Raw genomic sequence first — 17,859 nt, 5'->3', positions numbered from 1 at the left:
TTCAGCATTGGATCTGCCTCTTTTTTGCCTTATGACTTAAAGACGTCTATTAAAATGGATGAATGGCGCGGTTAAGGCACATACGTTACGGTGGGCCTTACAGAGCCCCTGCCAGGACAGTATCCGTCCTGACAAAGGTAGGACGCAATCCACATCCGAATTTCACATAAACACTAGTGTTTATGGTGTGGGTTTCACCCAAGCCTACGATTCCTTTGAAATAACTTCCTATTAATTGACTACAGACGTCCAACCGGTTGGGCCCGAAAGTTTATTTGCAAATTATCCTAACCTGGCAGTATCCAAAAATCCCTTCCCTTTATTAGATTGTATCCCCTCCCCAGCAGATGGATCACATGCTCCAAGAAATCTCTCAGAACTGAGGATCCATCCCAGCAACGTATCTCGGGATTCTTTTTTCATTTGATTGCTAACCGTAGAAATTTATTTTGAGATAATCCATCCATCCACGCTGTTAAACAACAAATAAACGGTTCCGATCACCCATGGTGGGCCCCACTTGTTGGCATATACCACATAAAGATTTGGGTAGTGTAGCGGTGGTATCATATAAATGCATCTTCCTCAAATACAAAAGTCGGGTACGAAAGGGAAGAAAACAAGATAAAGAAAATGGCGAAGACCCTTCTCTTTCTCGTTCCTCTCATCCTTCTCTCCCTCCCTCCTTCTTCTTCTTCTTCTCCGCTTCCGAATCTCACCCAAAACCCTAACCCTAAACCTAATTCAGCATTCGACGAGCTCAAAAGCAACGGCTTTCCGATCGGATTGCTACCTTCCAGCATCTCCAATTACAGTCTCGATCGCAGCTCTGGCGATTTCTTGGTCCACCTCCCCGACTCCTGCCAGATCACGCTTCCGCCTGACAACTACCTCGCCACGTACTCCCGTCGGATCACTGGGAAGCTTGTGGAAGGACGGATTGCGGAGCTCGATGGAATCCGAGTGAGGGCTTTCTTCAAGTGGTGGTCCATCACTGGGATCCGATCGAGCGGCGAGAATCTGGTCTTTGAGGTTGGTGTTGTGACCGCTAAGTATCCCTCCAAGAACTTCGATGAGATCCCGGAGTGCGAGGGCCAGGGGCGTTCTTCTTCTTAGGCATCAGTAGCGCTGTATCTGAGGTGGGATTTTTCTCTCTCTATTTATTTCTGTTTCTAGTAGTTAGTGTTAGATTTTTGGGTTTGGCTACTGGCTGGTTGCCATGATAGTTATCGGTTTTTTTTTTTTTTTGTTTTGTGTGTGTGTGTGTGTGTGTGTGTGTGTGTGTGTGTGTGTGTGTGTAATATCTGATTAAGGTTTTGATATTTAGGGATAGCTGCCTTCTGGTATCTGACAATTGTAAACACCTCCCCTTTGGTTTGGATTCTTGCAAGTACCTCCCCTCTGCCAGAGACCATAGTTGGCAAAACCCAGTTAAACTCCGTAAAGAAGAAGAAGAAGAAAAGAAAAGATTAAAAACTGGTATAATTGGCTGGACAGTTAAACTCCATATATTTCAGAAGGTATGGAAAAAAAAAAAAAAATCTTGTTTGAAGGCTAACCACATTAAACGCTTTTTTTTTTTTTCTTTATGCGAACAGTTACAGTATCCTTTTTTCTGCCGGATGGCATTTTGTAACTATGCTGGAGACTTTGGAGGAATCTGCACAAAATAAAACAAATACCCTTGTCTTGTGAGTTATCTTTATTGCCCGTATATAGAGTTGACCATTATGTATAAATGGTATCCAAGCTGTCCACAAAAATCACTCCACCATAAATATTTGACACCAAAAAAAAAAATTAGGCAAAATCGAATCATCGGGTGGGCACAAGTTATTCAAAAATGGTTATGGTCACCGCGGTACCGTAATGGTGGGAACCATAATGCGTTACAGGGCTGTAACAGGGCCAATACAGTTTTTTTTTTTTTTTTCGTAGGGGGAAAGTATTAATGCTTTCACATCTACGAAAAATTGTGCAAGTTTGATAGTTACGAAATCTACATCCTGAAGGCAGCAGTGGAAAAACTGAAGTTTGATATCAAGAGACTTCCACGGACCTTTTGGACGCACCCACAAATAGGATGTTTAATGCCAAAATGCTGTTTTTAAGCCAAACCCTAGTTTGTTTATGCATTTTGATGTACTTCTGCAAGCTGTCGTTTGATCCCCCACTCAACAAAATTAGCACTAAAAAGCCCACTCACCGTAAACCATGTGTATTGGTTTTCAGCTGCCAACAAAATTGCGATAAACCCCCTTTTGCAGAACACCCTTTTTTTTTCTTTTCTTTTTTTTTGAAATTTTGTAGGACACCCTCTTTTGCAGTTGGGTTCAAAAGGGCCCTTAGAATTTCACCTGGTGACAAGTTTTAGAATGGAAACAAGATCAAAGAACATGTTGTTGCTTGATTACTTTTCCCATTGATGGCAAATATGATGAGGTTTGTTGTGATTGGGTACCAATGGATATGTATCATTGATTAATTGGGTCACTAAGCTTGGTATCCCATGATGGGAACAAAAAGAATTTCTTACCAGTTCGAAGAGTTCCATGTGGCTTTCGCGTTGCATCCTATGTTGGTCAACAAAGTGGAGATGAAATTTGGAACTAATTGTGATAAAAAGGATATTACAAAAAAAAAAAAAAATCAAATATTTGAAGCTGCTTACCTGCTCCAAACACCAGAAGATAAATAAATTGCATCAAAGTCCTAACCAGGGGAATAATGCAAGCAAGGATGATTGCTGGATGAGACTGATGGAGGAGATGTGGGTGCCAAAGGCCTAAACTCTGGTTCCTACAGCTCATCTAGTGGGCTCCACACGTGACACCTGTGTTGAAAACCAGTGTGTTCTTGTACTTTTTTTATGTTTTTATTTTATTAAGTAGGTTTATTTAGTCATTCGGGGGGTTTGAGAAGATTTTTTGTTGAAAGGAATGATCACATGCAACCATAACATGCTTAGCCTACCACACTACACCATTTTCCCTGTAAACTTGTCATGTGTGTTGGACATCCAAGCCAAGTAGGAGGCAAGAGCAATCATAGGCCACCTGGTGTGAAAATCAGGCCGATCCACTCATGTTGATGGATTGCACCATTGAAGCAATGTATGGCTGGCAATCTGAACCCAAAGTACAGGTGGCAAACTGGTGAATAGAGTGGCCTGATTTTCACCCCAGGCAATAAGTATGCTCGTCACCCTTTGCACATCATGACTGCCTACACATGTGATAGGTTGGGAAAACCAGTTTAACATGGTAGGTGCATCTAAATAGGATCTCTCTTTATAGAGAGGGCTGTGCAAAAGTGACTTGCTATGTTAAAGCTATGGTTCTACTACGATATTTTTAGGTCAATCAAGCTTTACTACAATATCTAGAGATTAGTGGCTGAGGCCCGAGATCAACTTATTGTAATGCTTTTCCCCTATCTTGCACAGGGTGAAAAACCTAAAAATCTCTTGAACTTGATGTATGAGAGGTGTTATCAAATCTCTCTCTTTAATCTTTATCCATTCTTTCTTCTAATCTTCTTCTACAAAATGCCTACCGCCTCATGTTAGTTTTTAATTAAACAAATCCACGAACATGAGGAAGAAGCAATGAAAAAGGCTGCCCTTCCAATTGTCCTTTACCCTTGGAGATGGTTATGGTATTGTTTTGGCAGACATGAGGACGCTTTGCAGCTCAATAACATGGCATGATGGAGAAGTGCTGCCTCCTTGGTGTCTTCTCTCAAAATTCAGGAAATTCTCCTGCTTCTGCTTTCATTGATATTGGAGGTCGAAAATCACCGATTGGAATTAGTTGTCAGTCCCACTGATGAGTTACAGTATGCTTTAAGTTTGCATTTAACATGAAGCTATTCATCATCTTTACTACATGGAAAAGGTTTAATTCTTTTGATTCTATGAAGAGGAGTGGTCCCAATTTCTAGGTTAACTCATGTGGACTAGATTAGAGTGTAAATAAGGTGAAAACATTATATATTGCCCTTTGTCATGGCACTGAGAGCACTTTGCAAGTATACTTACATTTACGAGAAATGAAAGAGGAAGATTGCAGGTTCGTTAGTTGGAGAGAAATGTTCACATGCAACCCTGTATTGGAAGTCTAACATACCTTCTTTTTTTCGTCAATTTGTCACTTTCCTGGAACATCCGAGCAATGGAATTGGTGGCACATACCATATTATCACTTGGGGAGTAATTTAGAACAATCCACTCATTAGGTGAGCCACATATTTACATTCAGTTGGACCATGTAGTCAACAATGCACCTGATTTGCATTTATGGTGCAAACGGGTTATATACGATGCTTCTCTTCATAGGAACAATATATATCTTGCTAGTTTCATGTTCACATATCAATCTTCCATTGTTGTTACTGTCTGCTGGAAATGATCATTGCTTTTGAAACAATTTGAAAGTTACCAGCGCCTCATTTGGATGTCTACTTATGGTTTGATTTGTAATGTTCATTCACACCTTGCCCGTTTCTTGCAGGTCCTTGCTTAATAGGATGTGTGAGGTAGGATCTCATGTCTCAAGGTAACAAACTACTGCTTTTAGATGCTATCTAACTATCTAAATGGTTGTACTCTTATTGATGCCCATTTGTATTATTACATGCCACGCATGTACCTGTAAAAGATTTCATTTCTCCTTCTATGCTAAACTAAGAACTTTCTATCATCTTGATCAGATGTAGTTGTTCGAGTCTTCTAGTTTAAGATGCTATTTCTCCCACCCGAGACTGAGAGGTTTCTGTTCGCACATTCGTTAGTTAAGCTTCAAAATTTTCAGTTAGCCTGCCTGCACTTTCTACCCATTTCCCGAAATCATAGGAGAGCTAAGAAATTTAGTTTCTTAGCTTCTCTTCTTTAACTTAAAATGGAGCTTCATATTAAGAGATCTATTTGAAATGGGACTCATTAAGTTAGTGGAGTTGGGTTAGCATGTTGAATTATGATTTACTTTCATTCTCCCTTATCAGCTGTAGTCATTGTTAGTCTCTCCTCACTGCACCCATCATCACCCTTCTCACGTCGGCGTGATTTGGAGGTTGTTTGTCTTCTCATTTTCATGTGCTTCCATCGTTGAATCTAGGAGTTGTTTATCGTTATATGCAAATTGAAATGGTATCTGTACCAATGGTTCAACCATGGCATATTAGAATCACGCACTACTGGTTTGCTCCTGGGAGTTCAAAGCTTTGGTTTTTTGCTTTCAAATCATGATGATGATGGTTTGCTAACTGAGAAATGGGAGAAAGATGGTTATCAGTTGAAGGACGCAAGTTGACCTTGTGTGGGGTAGAGGATATTGTCGAGCCAATATCCAAGTACTGGGAGCTACAGCATTGAAGGGCACCAGTGCCCAAAACCAACACAGGTGGGTAGGTAGAGAATACCTAGGGGCGCGAGACAACTTTCTCCAAGAATCTTGGCAAAATAGCCCCGTAACTCTGGGAAAAGGGTGCCTCGTCACAAATGGGGTCATAATGACTAGACCCAGGCAATTATTTACAAAAAAACACAGGTCTCCACAAAGTCTTGAGGCCATGTATGGGAGCTGACACCTACCCGGTATCGGAAGGTTAAGGAATTTGGTGACCTAGTGATAGGGGAGCCAGCTACCGAAGCCCTGGTGAATGGCAGCTGTAACTATGACGGTCCTAATAGAAGGAAAAAAGAAGACATTGTTGGTCCAAAACGTGACTTCTGGCACGTATTTACATTTCTATAAAAAAAAGGGGGGGTACTTACTATGGAGTCTAACAAAATATGATGCTCGAGCCACATGATCCACGTTTCTTTATGAATGTCTGTCTCAGGTATAAATCCCAACTTTCTCCTTTTTGGCACAAAGGTTCCTTTCCAGCTTTCTCCATCTTTTCATCAGAAAAGCCTTTTGAACTTTATTGCATCTTATGGTTTTGTTGTGGGGATTTTATTGTTTACGCTTTTCTCGGCTGCCATAAGTGGCCCATGCATGCCAATGTACGGTGTTATGGTGCACTCTGATTGATTGCATCTGCCACCACTCAAGTTTCTTCGGTGTGAAAGTTCACGAAGTCAGTTCTGCCATTGACCTGATCTCCATAGTTCAGATCAGGTTTCAATTGTAATGATTGAACTGCCGAAACTGATATGATTTTGGATATGGATTTGAGAATACAAAGTAGCAATAAGTACTTCGACGTGAAAAAAGGATCAGAGATGATGAGGTTTTGTTGTCAGGGTGTCAATGGGCTGCCAGAGCCTAGATTTCTTTGGTGTTGGGTCAGGTGTAAAATGTCAGACCCTGTAAAATTCATTTGGACTTGGGTCAAGTTTATCTCTGTGGAGTCGGATCAGGCAGGACTAACACCAGGCCACCATGGCAACCATGGGTGTTTGTATTAGACATATTATAACTTATAAAAATTGTTCATTGAGCTGGGCTGAGATCTGATAAAATTGTAGTTGGGTAAGGGTCGGGCCTAGGAAAATCACCTGTCACAGTGGCCCATGCGTTATTTTTGCGGGTTTGGCTGATTTTGGTTGGATCTGTTGGCCACCCCAATTTTTGGGAGAGTTAGAGTGGAAACAATGATGGAGAGATTGAGAGCTTCAAGGAACAAGTCATGGAACTGATTAGGTTGTCAACCCCAGCATAGGCCGTATTCAAAATGTTCTTCTCAGAATTCTCATGTTCCTACCTTGCAGGATTTCCTTACAGAGGAATTTAAGGTACATTCAACTACCTTTCAGATGAAAATAAAATAAGGTACATTCGACCTGTGCCTTTGCTACTCCTAGCATATTTGAGCTCCGACAAGTGGGGCCCATGCTCAGGTAATCTCATCGTTGGTCTTTTCCATCCCAACATGGAGTAGCGGTGCAACTCTGGCAGGTTGGATGTCAACCTGAGCCCAACCCGACCTCAAGAGAACTCAATCCACAACCTGACTCGACCCACATTCCAACCCAACCCAACCTGAATTGCTTTCTACTCAACCCAACCTGACCCAAATACATGTGAATATTCTAACCTGACCTAACCTGAATCAAATTTGCTCAACCCAAACCCAACCCAAATTCAAATTGGGCTGGCGTTTTCCTACCCAAACTTGACCAGAGACCTTGAAAACCCGGCTCGACTCAAACTCGGGTTGAGTCAATCAGGTTCAGGTCGACCCAAACCCAAGTTGCAGACCATGCCCCAAAAGCAAGTTCATCCCAGTTTAATTAATCATAATTAGGTACAAGAGATCATGAAGTAGCCTACATGCGGCCAGTTAAGATGAGAGATACAACGGTGCACAAACAATTGAAAAAGCTCCCTAGATTTGTTGCCAGAATGTTCCAGTCCCTCTGATTTGGAGAGGGTTATCAATTTCGGATGGCCCACCTTATACATGGCTGGAATGCCCCACACATGGGCACGTGTAAGGAAATCCAAGCCATTGGCAACTAATGAAAATTTGTCTTGGTTGTGGGACTATCCGGACCTTGTAATAAATATGTACTTCGCACTGAATATGTGAGCTTGTGCAGTCCTTTGCCGTCAGTGTCCATTCGGACTCTGTAGATTGAAAGGGATCATCAGATCATTTCAATCACATTATAAAGAGGAAATTCTAATAAAAGAAGAGTCGTCACTCCATGGGCCTTTGATCATTTCCCAATGTGAAGACGATTCAGCTTATGGCGTTGAGACTAGATCTGGGCATCTGACCGAGTCGGATTGGATTGGGTCCAACTCGAACCGATCTGAAATCTTAATGGCCTGACCTGAAATCGATCTGATCCGTGACCGAGTCCGGGTCACCTGACTCGAACCGATCTGAAATGTACATGGCCTTATCCGATCCGAGTCCAACTCGGTCAGGAAACCAAGTCGGATCAGATTGGGCACTATTCGGATTGGTCCAGATTTCAAGAGAAAAATTACAAAAGAAGTGATAAGGCAATCGACTCGTGAAGAAAAGGTGTCTTTGGATGACTCTAAATAAGGAGAGAGAGAGAGAGAGAGAGAGAGAGAGAGAGAGAGAGGAGAAGCAGGCGTTTTTGTTGCAGGGTCGGTGCCATAACGTGGACACTCTCAGAAGCGACATGTTTTGGTAATCATCAACCGGCAAATGCCGGTTTTGCCCTCTAAGGTCTCAGCTTACTGATATTTGAAAATTGAGATGTATGCTTCCACCGCCTAAAGTTGTTAGTAGTCCCTAAAAGGGTAATTTTGGTGAGAGAGTACTTTGATACTCGTGCGCTGGGACACGTGTTTGTTGAAGTGAGATCTTTGGATATTTCTCATTTACAGCCGTTCATTAAATTTCCAAGCCGAGACTGTGGGCCCGTGTGATGGGAGGACTTGGATGTCGCACGAATGTGTCAGCTAGTTGCAACTGATCCGGCGTGCACATCCCCTTCTGGTTCATCCTATCTTAGGAATTATAGTAGGCAGCAGCAGCAATAGTAAGGAGATAAAAAGGGTGTTGTGTATAATGCCTTCCTCGAGGATCGGTCCGGATCCCAAGTTGGATCTGGTCCAATCCGAACTTGACCCGAAAAGCTTTCGGATCTGAATGGACCTACTCGATCTGCACCCATCTAGGCCGTCGGTTCAGTTTGAATTGGGTCGGATCCACCAGATCGGGTCAGAAATGGCCAGCTCTAGTTGAGACTAAAGTTATGGCGAGGAGCATTTGTTGTACATACGTTAGACCCATATGGATTGATAACATGGATTGATTTGGATCGTTGGATGGGTTGCCCCACTGAATTTCCCATTGTATAAGAAAACCTTACCTGATCAAGAGATTGGAACAGGACCAGTAGATACTTTCAAGACAATCACATTCGAGGGCTAAAAAATTCAACATCAGACGGTTTTGGATCCCCTATTGAGATGATTCTTTGATCAACAGCAATGCGAGGTGTTCACCGAACCAATCGTCTGCATCAATCGGGCTTGGCCCACCTATCCAGTACAGGAGGTTCTGTCCCTTGGTTCCACTGAAGAGGATTGCTGATGTTGTGTGCATTGCAGGGATGCTCGTCGTACACCCATCTCCAGCATCTCTTTGCTCGTATACATCCCTAATACGTCAGTAACTTCCCTTCGAATCTGGGTTGTCTTCAAATGATCCAAACCATTTACAGAATTGAGTCCCACCTTGTCTGATGGAGAGAGAACCCAATAAAATAAAAGTTTAAAAGATAAAAACAAATTCTTTAAATTGGATTATTTTAACCCTTTGAAATTCTGCTCTTTTGCTCTTAAAATGGACGGTCACTATAACCTTTGTATAATTAAGGGTTGAATTATTCAATCTGAGAGATTTTTGGCAACTCAAGCCTTATCACAAAGGATTTGAATTATTGAAAAGAATCCAATTTCAATGGCTAAAGACCCAACGTATCATATTGTAATGTGAGGGGATGTATTGGAACAAACCCGTTGATCTGGCCAGCCACTGAACGGCAACAAGTCGTCACATTTCGGGCACTCTTTAAGTTGTCTGTTTTATAGCACTTGAAAAAATGGACAGGGATGCAAATCACATTTCTATGATCTTATATCCATAGATCACATGTATAGGATTGTTTTGGGTGTCACACACTCTGCGGATGGCCCGTTTCATTGTGGGGTCGGACCAACTATCGTACTTAGAAATCACTTGAGGATGTAGATATTATTGGAATCAATGTGATTTTGGGCTATTGTCTGAACAAGTGACGGTGACCAGGTAACCAGATCAACCATTTGGATCCCCGAGATAATTGCCACGAGTACTGTGGAGATACCAAATACATTTCAGTCATCATCTCGAGCATTAGAGGACGCAAATGGGTGGATTGAGTCACTGTCATTGGACCTGGCCTGGTAATGTCTTATTTGATTCTGGACCTTTGGATTGGGTGCGGGTCCAAAAATGTCAAATGGGTCAGTTTTGGAATCCCTCAAATTCAACCTGACCAAACCGCACCCGACTTCGGATTTGTACCAATGAGGTTCAGTGTACCCTACCGGTCACGGCTGAAACTGGGTTGCATCACCTCATATCAGCCGTTTTGGGCCTACACTGGTGCATGATTCATGGACAAAACTGGTCTGCATAACCGGATATGTACCGGTCCTGCCCCTCCTTTAGGCTGTGTGAGGAAAATAATTCATGTTCCAGGGATTTCTACTCTTTTGAGGTTTTTTTTTTTTCTTTTAAATGAAGAGAAAAGAATGCCCAAAAAGCTACAAGAAAACACCCAGGCCGAAAGTGAAAAATACAGTCATTGAGGGGCCTTACAAAAGAAGCCTATTCCATAATATCTAATTTCATCCTTCTTAGGATCTCCAAAATTGAACCGCTCTGGTTATGGAAGCATTGGTTGTTCCTCTCTCCATAAAAAAGTCTGCAAACTGGCCAACAAGGCAAGCCTCCACATTCACCCTTATATTTTGTTCTCTACCTTGCTCCCATGCCATGCAAGAAATAGGCCATCAATGGTGCCATGACAAAACCCACAGCAATTTGAAGAGACCAAAGAAATTATGTCACACTATTCCGGTGGAAGGGCAATGGATGAACAAATGGTTCAAGGACTCAGCAGCGTGCATGCACAAACTGCAACTATTTGGAAACTATCAACCTCTTCTGAAGATTAACAAAAGTAAGAATCTGATTCTTTCCCACCAACTAGGCAAAGGCCACAATCTTTGGGGGGTTAATGCCACACCAAGGTAGTGTAACCACAACACAGAGCCACTGAAGACTGCCACTAATCCATAATAGAAGGAATGAACTGAGACCCAACCCAACTTCTCCAACCTCCACGCAATCTCATGCTTCGCACCAGATCAGGGCTTGAAGATATGAATATGAGCCAAAAGCCATGTGATCCTCGCTTCTCGAGTTTCTTCTGCAAGGGAGAGACCAAACCACTTTCATTCCCGAGAAAGCAAAGCAACAATCAATAAAAATAACCACTTTCATTCTACAACCAATAAAAATGTCCACATTCGGAGAAAGCCTTGCTAGCCTAGGGAATTCAGCTTGGAGCGGGCCCTCATCGTTCCCCCTCTTTTGAGATTTTTAAAAATCATAAAATGATAATTCCATGGGCTGGTTGGACAACTAGTCGAGTCGGGACTTGCCCGAGTCAGTGTAACTCATGGTGTAGAATTGGAATGTGTACTACCAAATTCAAGTGGACTCCGACGAGTCGCGTCAGACATCTAAGTCTCAAAGCCTTTGTTTCAGAAGCTTTCTTTTCAATTCAACAAGAGACCATTTCTGTATATAGAAATTCTACTATGAAAATAGGCATGAGCCAAACAAACACCTTGTAGATAGCATTTGGACCTCTTATTCATCTCTACAAAATATGGCCCGAGCTTGGACCCAGTCCCAACCCGACCAGCTTACTTTGGCCTGAGCTTGCATGTTCTGACCCAAATACGAATCGGTCTGGGCTGCCGCTGAAATATAGACGTGCTAATCTCCCTACTCTTCCAAGATTAAGTATCATCCAAAACCAGTACAGAAACCGGTATGCTACACCGGCATAGCCCATGAATGATATGGCTTTATAGGCCTGAAACAGCCCTATACAGGTGTGATGCGGGCCATATCTGTGGTGAGTGATAAGATACCCGATACGCCATGCAGCAAACTGAATGAACGATCCTAATTTTCTGACTGAATGAACTATCATAATTTTCTGATTTTGTCCCTGATCAATTTCTGTTAGCTGATGACTTGATGACTAGGATGCCACGCCTACCGTACGACAAACGCACACTGTAGAGTCTAGCAGTAGACCATTTTTACACCTCACGCGATATTTTATATGCCATTGTCCTAGAATCGTACGGCCCTAATTGTCCAGGATGAATACAGTGTCTGGACTTGCCCAGTTCACACGATCAGAGCCCGTGGTTTGTTGGTCCATACACTGGTCGGACTGCCTGCAAAAGCAGGAAGTTCGTGCACTGGGAAGCTAGGTGGGGCCACCATGATGTTTGTAATAAATCCACCCCACCCGTCCTTTTTCCTTGCTCACTTAAGAACATTAGACAAAAAATGAGGCGGATCCAAAACTCAATTGGTTTTTTCAAAATTTGTCAATCGATCAACTTGATAGTTTGATCGTTCGAGACTGTCTAAAATTGTTTAAAGACTACTTTGTATAATTCAGCGTTCACTCGATTGATTGACAATGGTGGTCGATCGACCAAACCCCTATTCCATGTATGGATTAAAGACATCTCATAACAATCTCTACCATGGCTTCAATCATCATGAGCCATAGCTCCATATTGCATCACCATTACTAATCGTCTCCATGATAGCTTTACCATCATTATCACTTTTCATGCATAGTCCGTCTTCGTCAACCTTTCGCTAGATCTAGAGAAGTAAAACAAAATCGGAACTTCTTTATGGAACCACCTTCGTAAGCATGTTAGCCAGGTTCACACTCGTGTGCATCTTGTCTAGAGTAACACTGCCTTCCTCAAGTACTTATCAGATAAAATGGTGATGAACATCAATATGTTTAGTACGAGAGTGGTAAATTGAGCTCTTTTACAAATTAATTACGCTTTTGCTATCATAATTAACGGGCATGACCTCCTACTGAAGGTCAAACTAATTTATCATTCCTCTCAACCAAATACATTTCTTGAGAGTTTACGTCGCTGCCATATACTCAACTTTTGTTATGCAAAGAGCAACCATAGACTGAAGCTTCGACATCCAACTGATCGCTCTACTTACTAATACAAACGAAGAGTCAGAAGTCGACTTTCTATTATCCACATTTCCTATATAGTCCAAATCCGGGTAGCCTACCAATTTTCCTTCTGATTTCTCAGATTTCAAGACGTAGTCCGTTGTACCTCGTATATATCGAAGCAGCAATTTCACTGCCTCCTAATATTGTTTATCAAAGTTTGACATATATATGTTGACAACATCTATTGCATGTGAAATATCCAGTCTCGTAGAGGCCATGCCATACATCAACGTGCCAACTGCGGTCGAATAGGGTACATGAGACATAACCCTCTTTTCTTCATCTGTAATAGGACATTGTTATAACGAAAGCTTAAAGTGAGTAGCATTGGGTATACTAATTAGCTTAGCCTCGTCCATCCCAAACTTCACTAATACATTTTCAAGGTATTCCTCCTGATATAACTGTAACATGCTCCTCTCCCGATATCTGTATATATCCATGTTGAGAATCTTCTTTGCAACCTCCAGATCTTTCATTTCGAATGTCCTAGATAACTGAGTCTTCAATGTATCGATATTAGACATGCTATGACTGACAATAAACATGTTATTAACATAAAATGGCAGGACAAGGAACTGTCCATCACTCAGTCGTATTAATGGCCTCAATCAATAATTCTTTGCCCAAGGTATCATTACCCAACATATATTTAAATGCACATACTCTTTTTTTTAATTATTTTAAATTATTTTTAACACATGCACACATACCCCCACACACTCACGCTGTAGTGGGATTTCACCACCTATAGATGCTCGAACCCTTGACCAGGTGTTGAAACTCCTGAGAGTCTACCACCAGAGCAAGAGTAAGGATCCTAAATGCACATACTCCAGTACACACTTATGTGTATGCTTTCCAGTCTTAAAAGTTAACCGTGATTGTTTACCATATATGTAATGTTTATATACATTAAAATCAACGCTTTTAAAGGCATGAAGTAAGCAACGATCATAAATTACATTCATACCGTGGTAGCTCATGCGGCCTAGGTGCGCATGCGACAATTGTACCGATATGGATTCATGTATAGACAATGTAACTCCACCCAATACAATATTTCCGATCAACTTGTATAGGTTTCCGCTCCGTCGTGTCTTCATAACTATAAGTGTCCCCTTTGAAACTTTAAGGACACGATCAAACTCGATGAACTCGCACCCCAAGTGTCTCTAGTGCCCCAAGCGAGATCAGATTTTTCATGAGATCAGGAATGTATCTCACCTCTATTAGGATACGCTCCATCCCATCAAATATCTTGACACCAATACCTTATAGGAAATGTCATTGCCTATAAACATATGTCCATCATCACGGTCGTTGTAACTGATGAACCAATCTCGCTAAAAATTCATATGGTATGAGGCTCCCATATCCAAAACCCACTCGTTGCTGAGATATCCGAATTTGGATGTAGTTAGAGCATCACCACCATCAACTTCCTCGCTGGATTCCATTGTGTTGGTTTCCTTCAATGTATTACCAGATTTCTCTCCCTTTTGAGCTTTAGGATTCCGACAATCCCTATTCATGAGTCATGTCATCTCATAATTATAGCACTTCATCTTACATTTTTCTTTTGACTTTGACCACGATCGAGAGTTCCCTTTCTCCCATTTAGAATTCCTTCCCTTGACAACCAAAGCATCAGTAGAAGACACCTTGCCACTATATTTCTTTCTCAACTATTTCGCATGAATGGCCGAGTTGACAGTTTCAACATCTATGGCCTCTCTATCGTGGCACATGGTATTTATGAGATTCGTGTAAGATGGTTGAAGAGAATTCAATAGAATTAGGTATTGATTTTTTCTCTTCGATCTTAACCTTCGCATTTATCAGTTTGTAAAGCAACTCAATGAATGTGCTAATGTGTTCATTGATGTCAAACCCTTCTGCCATCTTAAGATTGAAGAATTGTTTATTAAGATACAGAAGTTTGCCCAGGAATTTCTTCATGTACAAACTATCAAGTTATGTTCATACCCTTGCGATGGTCTTTTGATCCAGGACATTATGAGAACATTATCCACTAGACACAATTGGATCGAGGTAGTAGCCCTCTCATCAAGTTCATCCCACTATTCATCACTCATAGATGTACGACATTTCGCTTTATCAAGGAGAGTGTGTTGCGATCCTTGTTGAACTAGGAGGCCTCTCATCTTCACTTTTCATAATTTAAAGTTATTTCTACCAGTGAGCTTCTATGTTTCATACTTCATGTTCGATCCCCCAGATGACATGTTTTGGATTAGATCTCGAAACCCAATGTTAACTCTAATACCACTCGTTGGGGATAGTGCGGATGTAAACCTGAATCTAATCAAACACGCGAAAGATAAACACAACAAAGCATACACAAGTACACATGAATTTTATATGAAAAACTCTTGTGGGAAAAAAAAAAAAAACCCATGACACAAAGCGACATCAAATTCACTATAACATATAATTTATAAAAGATTGATGCACTTACATTGATAAGAACCTCTTCGATTCTCCCCAAAACCCTAACTTTTCCTCTCTAAAACCTTTAATGATGCCCTCATTTGTCCTAATTCCGATTACACCTAATATATATAGTATAACACCTATAATATAAAACTAATCACGCGATTACGTAAAATCGTGTGCACCGTCGATTGGACCATCAATCGAGCAATCCTCAATCAATCGAGCCGGCATGTTCGATCAATCAAACATGCGTAAAATTGTCCAAAGAGTTAATTGTTTTTTTTTTTAAATAAAAATAAAAATTAATTTTTAATTTTTTTTTTAAATTATTTCTGTACTTGACAGTTCAATCGATCGAGATTATCCACAATTGTTCAAAGACCAATTTATATAATTCAGAGTTCACTGAATTGTTCAATCAGGGTGGTCGGTCTATCAAACCCTTGTTTGATGATGATGTACAGATTGAAGACATCTCATAACAATAATCCTTACCATTGATCAGATGTGCCTCGGTCAGTGAATGATAATATTCTCCACACAAAACAATACTTATACTTCCTTGAAGAACCATATCATCCATCTTATACTTCATATTTGTTACTCCCACATTAGCTTTAAACACAAGAGCTGCCGTTACCATAGACTGCCGTTGGAAGTGGAGAGTGACTTCGGGCCAGCCAGCAATGACAACTTGTTCACCTGCCGACAAAATATCCTTGTGGACAATAGTGACATCTAGATGGGTGGCTCTAAGAAATACATTATTAAGAAAACAACTATAGATGAAAATGGACCGTAATAAACTAGATGAGGATTTTGCTGGCTAGAATCTTTCAATCTGGGAGGTTTTTTAATCATGATCCAGTACTGGTCGGGCCTATCTGATTAATGATCCTGATTGCTTAACCATGGTCCCACTTGTACAAACCAAGCTCGGCCGACTCGCCGAGCCAACCTGTTTTTGAAGCCCACCAATTCAAAATTGGCGTACACTTGGCAGATGTCAAAATCTAACACAACTCAGTTGAGTTTGTCCGAGTTTTCAATTGACCTGGTGACTCATCCAGATGAAAAAGAAAAAAGAAACGCCACTGACCCGAATGGCCGGTCCCAGCAGGCAAAGGGGCAGACAGTGATCTAATTCGTTGATGCCGTGATGGAGCAAGACCCACCAAAAAAAATTATATTGGATCACTTTATACACCTGATCTACGGCTGCTATTTCGGATTGTTATTGTTTGTAAATGGGCTCTCTTCCATGTGTGTGGCTTAACCAACCTGGTTCAATTGGTAGAATAATTATTATATAAGAGCACTATAAGTTATATATTGTTCCTTGTTGCATTGGCTAACTTACACTCCCAAGTGATCAATCTGAACTGTCCATTAAGTCCATAACATATTTCAAGGGGCACCATGCAAAAATTGAACTGATTAGATGATCCAATCCATCCTTGATTTGGCCTTATTTTCTCTAGTCGTTCATTCTGCAAACCAGCATGGATGGCTTAAAAGTACCCTATGATGATCCTTAGCAAAAAGATGGATCAAATTGTTGAATGGACCTATCATTTAAAAATAAATAAATAAAAATCTTGACTATCCGTATCAAAGGACACTGATCAAATGGGTATTATTTGTTAGATGGGTATGATATTTACATGGTAGCTCATGAAATGTTAGAGAGTTTTGTGCTCTCATTACCAGTCCCAATCCAAATAAAAGAGGGTTGCGTCAGGTTGCCAGTCGGCATCAAACTCATGCCATAAGTTTCATCATGAATTGGAACGATATGACCTCCTAAACTCATGCTTCATCTACTCTGTAATGGGCAAAGGTTGGCTGGGGCGTCTCCTGAAAGCATGCCTCAAAATAAACGCAGAAAGCTTTGCCAGTTGGAGCGGTTATTTCTGCTCCCTTTTTTCTTTTTTTTTTTGTTACCAAAGGACAAATGTACAAACAGCTGTTGCATGCAAACATCAAACCAGTGAAGGTGCTAAGCCGGTTCAAGCCAACCCAACAAGTTGGCCTTCCATTGCCCCCATTTTGCCCCTTGTGAAAATGGACAGTTCATGTCTTTCAAAAAAGGGTCATCAATATCCATGCTTTTAAGTATTCCCACTAAACCCCGGTGGATAGGAGGCATGGTCAGCCATAAACATACCTTACTGTCCAAACGATGCACATGCCAGTCTATCCAGACCATCCACTTTTGGAGCCAACTCTTCCGAAAGCATGTGGTCTGAAAATCACAATGATCTCTGGTCTAACCATCCCAAGACACTAAAATTCTGCAGATGGATGCCATGGTCTTGTTGGAGTGAAAATAAAGAATAAAAAGTAAAAAAAGAAACTTTGTTCAGAAAGGTGGGACCATGCCACTCTACATTTTGACCCGTCCAAGAGTTGGCCCATTGGCTAGACGGTCCAGATCAATAGGCATGTCATCAGTGAGGCAATACAAGTCACAGCAAAAGGTGTGAATTCCTATGTGGGGCCCAAGTGAGCCCACATATGATCAGCAAGGAAAATATTGTGCATTGCACATGACACTGATGTCAATGAATTTTATAATCAATCATACAATTGAGTGCATGCAAAGTGGAGAT

The 17,859-nt window shown here is 41.2% G+C and overlaps 1 protein-coding gene across 1 annotated transcript; it reads left to right on the top strand.

The window, feature by feature from the left end:
- The first annotated feature begins 577 nt into the window (after positions 1-577).
- On the top strand, positions 578-4,700 carry LOC131223358 (uncharacterized protein At5g01610). Its single transcript, XM_058218747.1, has 2 exons — positions 578-1,139; positions 4,512-4,700. Exon 1 carries the CDS (start codon positions 634-636, stop codon positions 1,114-1,116), a length of 483 nt encoding a protein of 160 aa, XP_058074730.1. The 5' UTR covers positions 578-633; the 3' UTR covers positions 1,117-1,139; positions 4,512-4,700.
- The last annotated feature ends 13,159 nt before the right edge of the window (positions 4,701-17,859 follow it).

The sequence above is a fragment of the Magnolia sinica genome, chromosome 13 (assembly GCF_029962835.1).
Source record: "Magnolia sinica isolate HGM2019 chromosome 13, MsV1, whole genome shotgun sequence".
Taxonomy (NCBI): domain Eukaryota; kingdom Viridiplantae; phylum Streptophyta; class Magnoliopsida; order Magnoliales; family Magnoliaceae; genus Magnolia; species Magnolia sinica.
The sequence above is the reverse complement of the archived record's forward strand: the minus strand, read 5'-3'. Positions and strand labels throughout refer to the sequence as shown.

Bases quoted from the DNA above. Each gene is read 5' to 3' on its own strand.
- LOC131223358 (XM_058218747.1), top strand. From the start codon at position 634: ATGGCGAAGACCCTTCTCTTTCTCGTTCCTCTCATCCTTCTCTCCCTC.